At 37.5% G+C, this 14,305-nt stretch overlaps 2 protein-coding genes across 2 annotated transcripts in view; both read left to right on the forward strand.

The window, feature by feature from the left end:
* The window catches only part of LOC126387779 (F-BAR and double SH3 domains protein 2-like), a 46,432-nt gene extending 43,547 nt beyond the window's left edge, over positions 1-2,885 (forward strand). Inside the window, exon 20 of the mRNA XM_050040438.1 lies at positions 265-2,885. Coding sequence (XP_049896395.1) covers positions 265-348 — 84 coding nt within the window. The 3' untranslated portion in view covers positions 349-2,885. The remainder of the gene's footprint in view (positions 1-264) is intronic.
* A 5,233-nt stretch (positions 2,886-8,118) lies between these two features.
* LOC126385556 (remodeling and spacing factor 1-like) overlaps positions 8,119-14,305 on the forward strand; it is a 30,255-nt gene continuing 24,068 nt past the window's right edge. The window contains 5 exon segments of the mRNA XM_050037331.1: positions 8,119-8,299; positions 10,628-10,719; positions 10,854-10,946; positions 11,790-11,995; positions 12,139-12,260. Coding sequence (XP_049893288.1) covers positions 8,146-8,299; positions 10,628-10,719; positions 10,854-10,946; positions 11,790-11,995; positions 12,139-12,260 — 667 coding nt within the window. The 5' untranslated portion in view covers positions 8,119-8,145.

Raw genomic sequence — 14,305 nt, forward strand, 5'->3', positions numbered from 1 at the left:
GTCGATTTGAGCCAGCGTAAAGAATTCATTTGGTTTTACATCTTGACTTTTATTTTTAGCCTGAAGTTAATGATACAGTATATGCACTACTATGGTTGTGTATTAGTTTACAGTTATACTACACCTCGTGGTCAGTGAAACCAGTTTGCAGCAGGTTTAACTGGGTAAACTGGCTCCCTCTGCTGGTGTGTTTATACTGCTTCATTGAGCACAAACCATTTTAGCTGTATCTTAATTGAGCCTTTGATGGATGGTTGTCTCCAGGTCCGTGCCGCTCCGCCACCCCCCAAGCAGCATCCACGCGGGCAGGTGAAGCGGAGAGAGGAGGTGGAGATCACGCTGGTGTGAAGGCAGTCGGCACCCTGGTGGTGGCAGCGACGACAGCTCTGTACAAACCAGATGGGACTTCACAGCTCTGTGACTCCTGAAACGCACTCCCAAAGGAAACCTGAGGAAACCCCCTAAAGACACCCAGAGGACCACAGAGGCCTTTTACTTTGTCCTCCTGTCTTTTCACACAACACCTCATCAGGGTTGGTGTGCTGTGGAGGAATATTGTGCCTTTCTCTAAACTATACTCCTTTACCCACACTCACACTCTCTTATTGGACTGTTAAATACTGTATTTTTTATTCAGAGTTATACATCTTCTACTCCATATTGTCCAACTCTTCTACCTGGACATGAATCATTTTACAGTCCTGACAAAATATGTTTATAACAGACAGAATATCTGCTGTTATTATCTTCAGTCCTGGAGTTAAGTGTTCAGATCCTGTTTCTGTTCTTTGCTTTCGCTCACAGTAACTGATACAGTCACAACTAGCAGATAAATCAATGCTTTTGTGCCGGGCCAAAAAACAAAAACACAGTAAAACCTGTTAATGTAAGAAATCGATGGAAAAGATGACGTCACATCAATCCACACAACTCTGTAAAACTAAGTTTAACTTTGGTCACACACAGATTTGCACCATTTACAGACGATGATGTGATTTATTTATTGATCTCCAAAAACACAGCAGTCCAAAAGATAACATGGTGAAGGGACAGTCCCCCCCAAAATCAAATATACATACATTACCTCTTACCTGTCGAGCTATTTATGAATCTAGATTATTTTATTGTGAGTTATCACCGCACAGAAGGAAGCATGCATCTATTGCTAGCTCACTTAGCAACACTGAGCTAGCTAATGTTGCAGCTCAGCCGTGGAGCTGACGTCATTAATTAATATTCATATGTGTCCCTGAGTAGATGCACGCTTCCCTCTGCGCAGTGAAACAGTTGGCGGTTAGGGTTCCAACGGTGTGAGGTTTTCACAGTACGTTAACCTTCTTAGAAAATATCACAGTTCCACGATATGTGATATTACACAGTTATTATTATTATTATTATTGTTTTTATTATTATCATCAGTGGTTACAGTGACACTTAGAGGAATGAAACCGAAGTTTTTTGAACAAACACTATATTATAATGGATATGGAAACCTTTATTTATTGAAGTATGTGTAAAAATCTCCGACAGGCAGCCAGGGAGGAAAGAGATATGCACATGCAGGTGAAACTCTCTATCTGGTTGCTTTTTTTTTTACAATATGGTAGAAACGGAAATGCATATATCACAGTTCACAGTTTCAGGGTAAACTGCCAGAAGCAGAGCGCCATCTAATTCCTCTTTGTTAGAGAGAAGGCAGATATCTCCAACACTTGGCAACTCACACCAAAACAATCTAGATTGATAAATAGCACTACAGGTGAGAAGAAAAATATGCATTTTTGATTTTGGAGTGAACTGTCCCTTTTAAAGTGAGAACATTGCGAGATTTTCCCTGTCATGTTACCTCGCTAGCCACAGTAGTTCTTCACCTGTGAATAACCACAACATCACCAAGCTTGTAGCACAGCTCAGATAAACTCAGCCTCAGTTTGAGCTTCACACGTTTGGTCCTGGTTTGTTTCTCCAAACCATGTTGGAAAAACCCAGAATGTGGGTTAATGAAGTTTTCCAAAACTTCTGAAGACTCTGCTAACTGTCTGGATGAGAAAAGATTGTCCGCTGCACAATAACAAAGTATTTTTATTTTGTTTCTTGCAGATTTCTTTTACCCTTTTTCACAGAGCCAAGCTGTTTACAGTCTTTATGCTAAGCTAAGCTAACTGGCTGTAGCCTCATATTTAGCATACAGACATGAGAGCGGTTATCAATCTTCTCATAAAACTCTGCAAGAAAATTAACAAGTTTATTTCCTAAAATATCAAACTTTTCTCTCAACAACAGCTCCTACAGTTACATTGATGAGATAGAGATCCGTACCTCATAATCATGAGACACTTTTTATTTTTTATTAAATGCAGCACTCTTCCATGTACACGTATATCGATATCAGAAAATATCAGATTTAAATCATATTGCCCAGCCCAGTTATTTCTCACTATATCACTTACTGTGTGGCTCTCTGTCTCTTATTTTTTTCACAATTGGATTACTTCTATGCAACAACGTAACCCTGAAAACACACCAAGCAGTTGTGAAGTGCGGCCTGCAGCAGCTGCTTCGAGCTGCAGTAAGGTGCCGCCAAAGTAACAGTTGGTAAATAGTTTAACTTTAAGCTGCAAGTTGCAGCCAGAGAATACTGACAGCCAATCAGTAAACAGAGTCCTGTGACTCCTGCGACATGCTGACCTATGTCACAAAGAATTTCTTCCACGCCTGCAACATATTAGCGAGCAAAAATTGAAGCTGCTCTTCGCTGTGTTTTTGGCGTTACACTTCATCAGGACATCACAGCATGTTGTGAACATGAAGCTTCAACACAAACCAAAAGTCTGGTTGTCTCCACACTCGATCAAAAATTAAAAAAAAAAAAAAAAAAAAAAAAAGCCAGCATGGACGAGGCTGGTCCTCTCCTCGAACACACGTAACCACACGGTTACACAAACAAGGGAAAAGTGGCAATTTTAGTTGAGTGATTGTTTATGTCGTAGGGAGAATCTCCTAGAAATGTTGTCTTGATCAAAATAATGGATCCTTTACCTTTTTAATGATTAAATTTGCTTCTTATTTTAGTTTTCTTTGCACCAAATGCTAAGAAATGTCCTAAAGGGAGAACCGTAGTTTCGTACATATGTAGTCTAACTTTTTTTTTTCCTCTTGAGTTGTAAAATAAAGATGTAGAGTTGTTATTATGACACTAATGTTAGCCAGTAAAGGTTGCTGGTGGTCTGTTGAGAAGAAGGTTGCAGTTGGTGACAGTTTACACTGAGGTCATGTGCAGTTTAAACATTATTTTAAGGAGGAAACCATCCTGAGCTGCTAGCTGTCCAATTTAAGAAAAAGAAATCTATACTGTCATAGTGAAGCACTTTTTGATGTCTTCTTATTCCTTTTCAGTATTGTGGATGCTGCGTCGTTTGTTCAAATATTTCTTGTTTGACGTTTTGTTTACCAGCTATATTGGTATGAATACTTTTCTTTATGCGTTATTTAGCCTTAAATAGCCATTGTGTAGTGTCTTTGATTGAGATTGAGATCTGACCTTTTGATCGTATTGTTTTTGAAATAGTTTACAGAGAGCATGGAGATGGATATCTGTACAAACAATAGCACAGCTTTTGTTTCCTTTCATGTTTTTTTTTTTTAGATTTAGGATTAAAGAAACCTATTAAACCTTAGTTGAATTCGATCAGAGGAAAAGAGATATCTGTCAGCCGCGTCGCTGTGTTCTCGTTGATCTCCTTGAGATCTGAATGACCTCAAACTTATTTTTGAAGTTTGCATTTACCCTGTTGTATTGAAAAACAAAATGTAGTCGTCAGACTGACGTCTCTTTTCCCAACAGAGAAGTTGTTGTTAACTTGCTACTGGTCCTGACGCCATGTCAAGTCTGAATCTGAAGTTCAGCGACAAACTGCCCACATTTTACAACAGAAGCTCTGCAGAGGCTGCTGAGCGTCATATTTACACACCAGTGGATGTTTAACTGTATTTATTGTGTACAAATAAATGTGAAATAAAGATAGCTTAATACAAACAAAACAAAGACTCCAGCTTGACTTCCTGTTATCTTTGGTTGTGATGCACTCTGGTGTGGTGTGTGTATGTGTCTTAGAGCACTGGGGCCATATTAACTAACACTCTGACAATACACCTCCTCCTAACTTAGCCTAAAATTTTTTAGTTAGGAGTCCTAGCTTAGGAGTGATTTAGGAAAGTTCTCAGAGCAACTCTGAGTAAGGAAGGGACAGAAACTTTAATCTTAGTGAGGAGGTGTGGTTGACTCTGTCGCTAGGTGTGATGCATTCTTTTAACAGATGTGATTGGTTGTCACAGACATGCCCTTTTGTGAGCCTACAAGGTGTGGACACCCAGTGGGAATGAAATTAACTGCTGACTGTGAAAGTGTTGTCACTGTTAGTGTGATCACTCTGCTGATGGAAGGTTGAGACAGACTCAAGTCATCACTGCTGCACTGATGTGTTCTCCTGGTTTTCCAAATATCTGTGTTGTGATCATTTTGTTTGTTGGTGTTATAGCGATATAGCCTCAAGTGGGAAATGTGTGCATATCCCTAATGACATCAGCCACACATATTATCCCTGCGCTATCTAATCTGTAGCATTTCATTAACTCACTATCATCCAGCGTTTGGAGAATATTTCTCCGACCTCTTTCCACCATTTTCTCCTCTGATTAAGAAACTCTTAACCCTCCTAAAGTCCTCCTCCCAGCTCCTAACAGTTTTTCACCTTAGGAGCTCTTTTAAGGTCTGAGATGCTCTGTGAATAACTTTTATCTTTACAAGGACCTAGTCTTAACTTTAAGGGGAAATTCAAAGAAAACGTAACAATTCTAAAAATCTCCTGAGAATTTTGTCACTGGGAGCAACTCTGTACTAGGAAGGTTTGTGAATACGGCCCCTGGTTCCCAATCTGGGAGTCCGGACCCCCTCTAGGGGTCGCCAAAGGATCACAGGGGGATGTGAGGCCTTCTTGATTTTAAGGGGTGTAAGAAAACATGCCTTAATAATAAATTCAGTAGGCTCTCAGCATGTTGTTTGTTTAATTGAAGACAACTAAATTATTTTTAAAGTTTAGATTTTTATTCTAGATTTAAATTTAAAAAAAAAAATCTAACAGGATAAGGGCACAGTGATGACCTGAACACAAGTTGTATTCACAGAGCCTTCACTCTGCTAAACAGAAGCCTATTAAATAGTTATGAACGTAAAAAAAAAAAAAAAAATGATATAATACAGAGGATTGTATCAAAAGTTCCTAAAGTTATCAGGAAAATCTTCATTATCTCTGATCTAATATTCACAAGAAATAATCTGCTCAAACTTAATCCAAATCTTGCGTTTTACACAAACTTCCTGCAGTTATTTCACTAATTATTTGGGTTATTTGTCCAGTCAGTCAGTTGTTCTATACTGTTGCTGTTACACATTTAATATAATAGGAAATATCCATAGAATATTTCACTAAGGGGTCGTCAGTTTACTTAATGAGAGAAGAAGACTGGGAACCACGTTATTAGAGCAAACTCTCATCGTCTATATTATCACCTGCAGATGTCCTTCAACTCTGCTCAGTAACAAATATGGAGTATTTGGACAGGTGTTGTAGTGCAACACAAATCTTTCAAAATCAAGATGGCCAACAGAATGCAAGAAATATGCAGTTCAAGAATATCCCGCCAATCCTTCTATAATAGGAGACCCAGGCAGGCAGGTAAAAAAAAAAAAATCTGGTAACATCAAGTAACATCTCAGGTGTAATACAGTTGTTGAATTTTCCAAGTATTCATTTTATGTCATGAGGAAATTACAATTAATCATCTGTCCACTGAACTGCATCATGTATCGCTGGCAATATTTAAATTATAATTAATACTTTTACTGCAGCTTTGTTGTTCTTGGAAATGCTTCATCTGCAGTGATTTTCTTGACTGTAAATCAATTTATTTATGCTATTAGAATGTAATTTAATGTTTTTGTAACAGAAACAATATTTTGACAATATTTTTGTTATTTTTGCAGAAAATGTTCATTGAAAAAAGATAAAGATAAAGTTCAATAGGAGGAGGTGGGTGAGGGGGTGAGGAGTGAAGAGGGAGGAGTGTATGTATACATATATATATATATATATATATATATATATATNAAATTGGTTTATATTTTTTAAGTTGACGTGGACATGTGAAAACCCCCTCAAAAATGCACATTTGCATCATTTTTTTTCATGCCTTAAGAGGTATAAAACACTTTAAAAAATCTTGACTGAGGTCTGAGGTGCAAGAAAGGGTTCAGATTTTTGCACAGAAAGCAGCTGAAATAATTAGTCGCTTAAAAGAAAATTTGCTGGGGACCATTTTAATAACCGTTTAGGTGATTGATGCTTTAATAATGTTGAGATTTGGAGCGTTGGTTGGACAAAACAAAGGTTGGGAAGGTTTCATTTCTGGCTCTGGGTAATTGAGACACCATAAATAAATGGAGAAAATAATCAGCATGTTATCTCATAATGAAAATAATCATTAGATAACAGGTTAAAATGAGCTCCAGCTCAACTGGATAATCCTGCTTTTACATTATTTAATGAGTAATAATAATCTAATAATATCATATATAACAGTATAACAGTGGGACATTTTATCTACTTTAAATACATCAACTCAATTTCCCTGATAAAACTTGCATGCATTTACTTACGTAACGTTTACAGGATTTTTCCTTGTAACAGAGCAGATGATGATGCTCTCAACAACACTGACCTCTGCTGGCGGTGCTGCAGGACAAAAGGTACTTTACCCACGTGCTTTGGGAAATGTTACGACATCCCTGTGTTATCACTGCAGGTTACATTGTCCCCTTTGATTCACTGCTGTGTCTCTTAAAATGAACCTTAATTAACACTGTCTATCATTATTATCAGTCATAAACCCTCAGTAGTGTCTTTATTTTCTTAAAAAAATAACTAAATAGTGTGAATATATGGATCAAAAATAATAACTATAAAAATATGCATTTACAAAAAGAGAAATAAAAGCAAACAGTAATTTAGATGCAAATTACAAAGGTGTGTGTTACATTATAATGATATTACTATGAGAAAACTGTACAGAAAAGCACCCAGTGTTACTATGATACAAATTAAAGCAATGAAATATAAAGTATAAATGGGAAAAAAATTTGAACTGTATGTGTAAAATGTATCTGAGCTTAATTCATACAAAGTAAAAAATTTTGTCAGACAGCTAGTATACAAAGTAATGTGTAATGTGTAGCTTTTGTACCTCTGTGATGTCAGACTGCAATGATGAAAGAAGAATTCACATCTTTTACTCAGTGGTGTAAATATAAACAGTGCAGGTGGTGCAATTACAATGGGGCCCCTGAGGTGGAGGGGCCTGTAGAGAAAGCGGGCTCCTGCAATTCAGATAGCCACCATGGAAATACACCTGTGTTCAAAGTTAATAATAATAAAAAAGAATATTATTAATTTCATATAAATTAAATATGTGTGCGTGTGTGTGTGTTTAATTAAATACTAACTATTTAATTTAATATTATTAATTTAAAAGCAGTGCCTTTTGCTATGTCCTCAAAAAGGCTAATCTATCTGCATCATAATTTTCTCTTTTTAATTAATCAGTAAATATCTTAATCAAAATTATATGCTTTTTCTATATAAACTATAAAATCTATAAATAAACTATGAAAACTATTTAATTAAGTGATTAATTTCCTACTGTTTCTGATATTTATATATATATATATATATATATATATATATATATACACACACACACACACACACACACACACATTTAAATGTATATTTATTTGTATATAAACACACACACACACACACACACACACACACACACACACACACACACACATTATTAAAAAAAAAATATACAATTAATGTCAATATCAGTGACGTGTATCTGGGCTCACTTATTCAAAGCCGTTTCTTGTGTGTATATATATATATAGTATATAAAATAAAATAAAATAAATCCGCCGTCATGCAGCGTCAAAATCTGGATGTAAAATAAATAAAATCAACGCTTTATTTTGTTAACACCGGAAGTACTCTATTTGATTCCGGCTGGCTTGACACTGGTGTGGAAAAGATGGCTGCTTCGGCGGCAACGGCGAGTTCTTCCCCCGGTTTGTGTCCAAATTACGCCGTGATTTGCTCGTTCCTGGAGAGGTACGGAGCGTTGTTGGACTTACCGGAGCTCACCTTTCCTCAGCTGGAGAGATATCTGCAGGACACATCCTCAGGTAGGGCAGAAAACCTCCAGCTGCCAACGGGAGGAGGAGAGACTCCAACCATTGCATTAATAATGGTACCGTGCTAGCAGGCTAGCAGCTATGTTAGCTAGTTGTGTGTTATTGTGTGGTTTTCTAACCTTCGTGTTTACTTAAATAGAAGTTAACTGCGTCTCACAGCTGCCGTTCGAAGTGGAAAATGTGTCTTTGCATAATTAGATGATTATCCAGGTGTGAGCCCGCCGAATTATTCGAGGTTTTCTCTCACTTTTTAGCTTTTGAATAGGGCTTAATTTTTCTCCAAGCAGCCTTTATCTGCCGCTGTTAACGCTCGTAACACCACTCAGACACTAATGTGTGGTGCTAACAGTGTTTATGAGGCTGGGAAGATCGCTATAGTTCGTGCAACACATCGTGGATTGTGATTATCAATGTGTGAAGATGTCATCGTCTGTGACGGGCACGCGATTGTGCACTTTATTTACAGTTAAAATATTTTGCCATGTAGTGGTTCGCTCTGCTCGTGTCGAGTTGCCCGCAACCACGAGGACTTCCGGCGGACGCTTTCAAAATACAGCTTTTATGGCGCTTTAAACACGATCCTATTCGTGAAGAATACACACAGATGTTATCGTTTTGCATTTAGTATTTATAGGACACATTTTAATATTGTATGATATCCATACATATACCAGTATTTAAACTCCACTGATAAATCTTCGTGTACGTTTATATAAAGGCAAAGTCATTCTACTTCCGGTTGCGCTGTTTATTATAGATTACTTGACTTTTTTTTCTTCTTTTTTTTAAAGTCGCTTTGCGCAAGCGCATCTTCATCTGAAGTCTTCCTGATTGAGTGTCTAATATCTCGCCTCATATTGACATCTGCTCCGTTACACTGAACTCACACTTAACGTGTTTTAAACACCAGCCGGCCATCGTAATTATTTTTTTATTATTATTATCGATCATACAGATCGACCTTCCAACGACCTCAGGTTATAAATGTATTCATAATCATAAATATTCACATTTATATGTACTTATCCTTTTTTTTTTTTACATGTGTAACTTTACTGTGCAATTTCCCGATGTGATAATATTCATATATTTCTTTATTTTACAGTAAAAATACCGCACACAAACTGTATATATAGATTATATATTAATTTATTATATTTTATTTCTGTCTTATTTGAATTTTAGTGACATCTTTTGATCATATTTAGCACTCGGTTGCTTTTTTCCCCTTTTTTCTTTTTTTATATCTTGTTTAATGACTTGAGCTGGTCTGCTTAGTAAAGACTTATATTATCTTATCATTGTTTTAAGTGGGGAATAATAATAATAATAATACTGTACTTTTGCAGCTATAAATCTGTATGTTATATTTTGGGATGCACGATATTGGATTTTTTGCCTATATCTGATATCCCAATATGTAACAACTCATTTGGCCAATAGCTGATACAGATATCAATATAGCCACTGTTTTCCCCCCTCATAATTGTAGTGGAATTAACATCATATTATACATGCACACTTTAATCATGGTGGCCCACCAACAGGTGGAGACATGAAATATAATGCTTTCAGTGTATGTAATATTCAGTCATTGAATATTACACAGTGTGTGTATTTCAGTGATCCTTGGCATTTATCAATCATTAACATACCAAATCTGTATACGTGAAAGGTGTATATAGTGTATATGGATTTAATTATAGTTTTATTTTTATGTAATTTTTTATTTTCCCCCCTTATTTTTGACTCTTTATCTGCTGTAACATGTCAATTTCCCCAGTGTGGGATTAATAAAGTCTTATCTTATCTTACCTTATCTTATCTTTAGTGGAGAAATACTATACTTTTTGCGCTATACATCTGTGTTATATTTAGAAAATGTTTTCTAATGCTGATTGGTAAGCTATCATGGGACACAGTGCCAGATCCGATTTAATAACAATTAGTTAATTAATTAATACTGTAAATTCTCAAACTGTGTCAAATGGGGCCTTTATGTACCTCAGCTGCAGATGGTAGCAGCCCTTTATGTGTCTGGTTTGGATTTATGTCTGTAGTTCTCCCTTTTAGTTAAAAGAGTTTTGTTTTTTTCCCACTTTTTTAAAGTGTCTTTTATGCAGTGGTGGAAGAAGTATTCAGATCCCATGCATATGTAAAAGTACCATCACACACTGTGAAAATATTCCACTACAAGTTCTACACTTAAGACTTCACTAATATCACTGCTGCATAAATGTGTATGTTGCATTTAACTGCTGTAGTTGCGCATAGTAATTAATTGTGAGTGACCTCTCTGTCTTTCTGATGTTTCCTCAGTTCCAAAGCTGCTGGTCGATCTTCACGTCAAGTTGCTGAGGAAGATTGGCAAGTCGGTGTCAGCAGACAGATGGGAGAAATATCTTGTGAAGGTAAGTCTAACCACAGTAAATGAGTCAGTCCCCAAGATGCAGTCCATATTGTATCTTGACAAAAATAAGTTAAGTATTTAATTCAGTTAATTAATGCATTCATTTGCTCATTTAAATGTGTTGTTTCTTTGCAGATATGTCAAGAGTTCAACACAACATGGGCATGGGAACTCGAACAGAAAGGATACAAGGAGCTGCAGATGGAGTGCAAGACGGGGATACTTAAAGTAAGCTCACTGTGCTTTGTGATTCTTGCTTTTTTAAATGGCAGTCTGGTTTCCTCAAATATTTCAATTGTGCTTTTTTTCTGCAGCTTTAAAAGGGTTACAAAAAATAATTTAATGAAAGAGGCACCGCTGTAGCCTAAGAAAGTAATAAATGGACCTGAGCCACTGTTAAGAGTTTAAGGTCTACCTGCGCTTTTTCTGCTACGACAAGTCAAAACGTAGGGTTGTGAAAAAGGCCCTTTGTTTTGATGCTGATGAAGAGCAATGTTAGCTTGTTGAACAGGACAGGACAAGGTTTCATTTGTATATTCTTATTAGGGCTGGGTGGAGAAGCTGTTTCAGTTCTCCATCTATGCTCTCGTCAAAGCACCAGACTCCATTGACAAAAACAGTAATTGTGGCTCCCTGACCACGAGAGCTGGTGGTCTACCTCTGCCTCGATAAGTCAGTTAGTTTGTGTTATTGTGTGACTTTGGTGAATCCGAACCAACCCTTTAAAACACCAAAGTCACGTAATAACACAAATAAAGAAGTTGATGAAGGCAGCAGTAGACCAGCAGCTCTTGTGTTCAGCAACGTTAAATTGCTGTTTTTCTCAGTGGGGGCTGGCTTTGACCATCAAACTAAATTATCTCAAAAATTAATATGAATTACAGCCTGACTGATACTGGATTATCTGATGATGATATGTATCAATATTTGGAAGATAAAAAATCTGTAGTAAATTATTATTTTTTCACTCATAGAACCAAAATAAAAGTTAAATTTACTTGAAAATATGAACGGTGCATCTTCATGGTAGATGTCATTTTAAAACATTGTGTGTCTTTCTTTTGTCTCCAGTATTTGTGCGAGTGTCAATTTGATGAAAATGTGAAGTTCAAAACTGCCATCAATGAGGAGGACCCAGATAAGATGCGTCTGCAGCCAATCGGCCGGGACAAAGACGGTCAGATGTACTGGTTTCAACTGGACCAGGACGACAATGTTCGCCTTTATGTTGAGGAACAGGACGACTTGGACGGCTCGTCATGGAAGTGCATCGTCAGGTAAGCAGACAGAAGTGATGAAACGTGCTGCAGGCACCGTGACATAAAATGTAAATGCTAATGCTCTCTGTAAAAGCAGACCCCTCATGTGTTATTTACTCTGATAAAGGCATGATTATATTTATCTTCTTTTCTTCCTGTAGAGATAGAAACGACTTGGCTGAGGTTTTGGCTCTGCTGAAGACACAAATTGACCCTGCGCTGTTAAAAAAAGAAGAGGAAACAAAACCTGATGGTGAAAAGAGTAAAGACAAAGCAGAAGAAGGTAAAGTTTAGACTTATAAACTATCTGTTTGTGTTTATTTATTTTAGTAGTATATCAAATGTAAGCACTTTCAGTTGGGTTGATTGCAGTGAGAAGAATCTCTGAGGCAAATCATTATCATGTTAAAGGAAAACTTCAGTTACCTACAAAATGACCAGTATATCAAGTACTTGCAGCATGTTACCTTGAATTCGTGAAGACATTTTTTCTCGCACACCTCTACAGCCAACATCTGCTGACAAACTCTCACACAACTTGTGCAGTATAATCCAAGTCTCATACAACCAGTCTTATGTCTTGCCTGTCCCACACCTGCTGTACGGTGCATGAGGAGAGAGGGCCAGAGACCCCACGCTGCTAGCGGAAGAGCCGTGGACTATGATTACTCTGAGCAGCATGCATGGGAATAAATTACAATATGAGATATATCTTGCTTTCCCCCCGATGGTCTGAATAAGCTGCTAGATTTGTTGCCAGTCACTTTTTAGATATAAAGTCACAAAGTGGGCGCCTGTGGCTCATGAAGTAGAGCAGGTCGTCCATTAACAGGAAGATCAGCAGTCGATCCCTGGCTCCTCCAGTCTGCATGTCAAAGTATCCTTGAGCAAGATACTGAACCCCAAATTGCTCCTGATGGCTGTTCCATCAGTGTGTGAGTGTGTTAACGCTGTTTAGCACCTCGTATGGTGGCCTCGGCCACCAGTCTGTAAACGTGTGTGAATGGGTGATTGTGACTCGTAGGGTAAAAAAGCGCGTTGAGTAGTTGGAAGACTAGTAAGGTGCTACACAAATGCAAGTCCATGCAAGTTCAAAAGTTGCTAAATCTATAATCTCTACAAACAGATTCCACATATGTATGCTGAATCTGTAGGCGAAGGATATTGGAAGTCTTTTGGTTTCCGTTTGTAGTCCGAGTTGTACTGACCAATAATGTCTGAATAGCAGGTAAACAGTCAGTGTGGAGAGTCATAGGGCATTGGCCGAAATGCAATCTCAGAACCCATTGGCTATGTCTGACACCATATTGGCTTTATATTAGCTTGTTTAAAATATCTGCATTCGTATGCAGATACCTGTTCATGGAGATTAGCCAAAGTGAGTGGCACGTGTAAGAGGAAGTCTTGGCCCAGGTATTCGCTAGTGAATTTGGATCAGCCCTAAATATTGGCCCCCCCCCCCCGAGACTTTATTGTCGTCTGTCGATAGCTGATGGGTTCTGAGATTGCGAAATCTAGTGAGAAAGTTGCAGAGTTGGCAACACTGGAAGAGGACGGAATGTACCAAATATCGACCAAAGAATTTGCAGTCATTGAATCGCTGAAGATACGAACCGTAATTTCTTGTTTAAATCTTTTTTTCTACCTATCCCTCTTTCATGGTTATGTGACATCTATGATTTAGAGGTATACTATGCAGGATTGTTGGGTACTGTTTGTAAACAATATGACCAACAAAAGTTAAAGTAAAAGCCAACCCCAGATTCACACTCCTTTGGCGTTTTGCCCAACTGTGTTTGCCTCTGTTTTTTTTTTTTTGTCTGGCACCTTGTGGCTACCATTTTATAAAGCCCGACCTCACCTGAGCCCTGTAGGAGTACACGCCAGGGATGTACAATATTGGATTTTTTGCCAGTATCTGATATGCCAATATATAACAACTAATTTGGCCAATAACCAATACCAATATTGATATATCCACTTTTTTTTTCGCCACCTAATTTTAGTGATCATCAGGTCTCCTCTGTAGTGGAATTAACACCATATTATACATGCATACTCTTCTCATGATGTCCCACCAGCAGATGGAGACGTGAAATACAATACTTTTCAATGTATGTTATGTTTGTTTATTGTGTAAAATACGAAAAAGCGTTTTGGAGGATTCTGATAGATCATTTTAAAGCTAATGTCAGCTGATTCCAAAATTATTGTGCATCCCTAGTTCACACCTATAAATGTTGAGAACACAGAAAATACAGGCAGAGCACAGAGTCTCTGCAAAATAATCCACCACCACACACTTCTGGTGGGTCATAAGTCATGAAT

The sequence above is a fragment of the Epinephelus moara genome, chromosome 3 (assembly GCF_006386435.1).
Source record: "Epinephelus moara isolate mb chromosome 3, YSFRI_EMoa_1.0, whole genome shotgun sequence".
In the NCBI taxonomy this organism is placed as follows: domain Eukaryota; kingdom Metazoa; phylum Chordata; class Actinopteri; order Perciformes; family Serranidae; genus Epinephelus; species Epinephelus moara.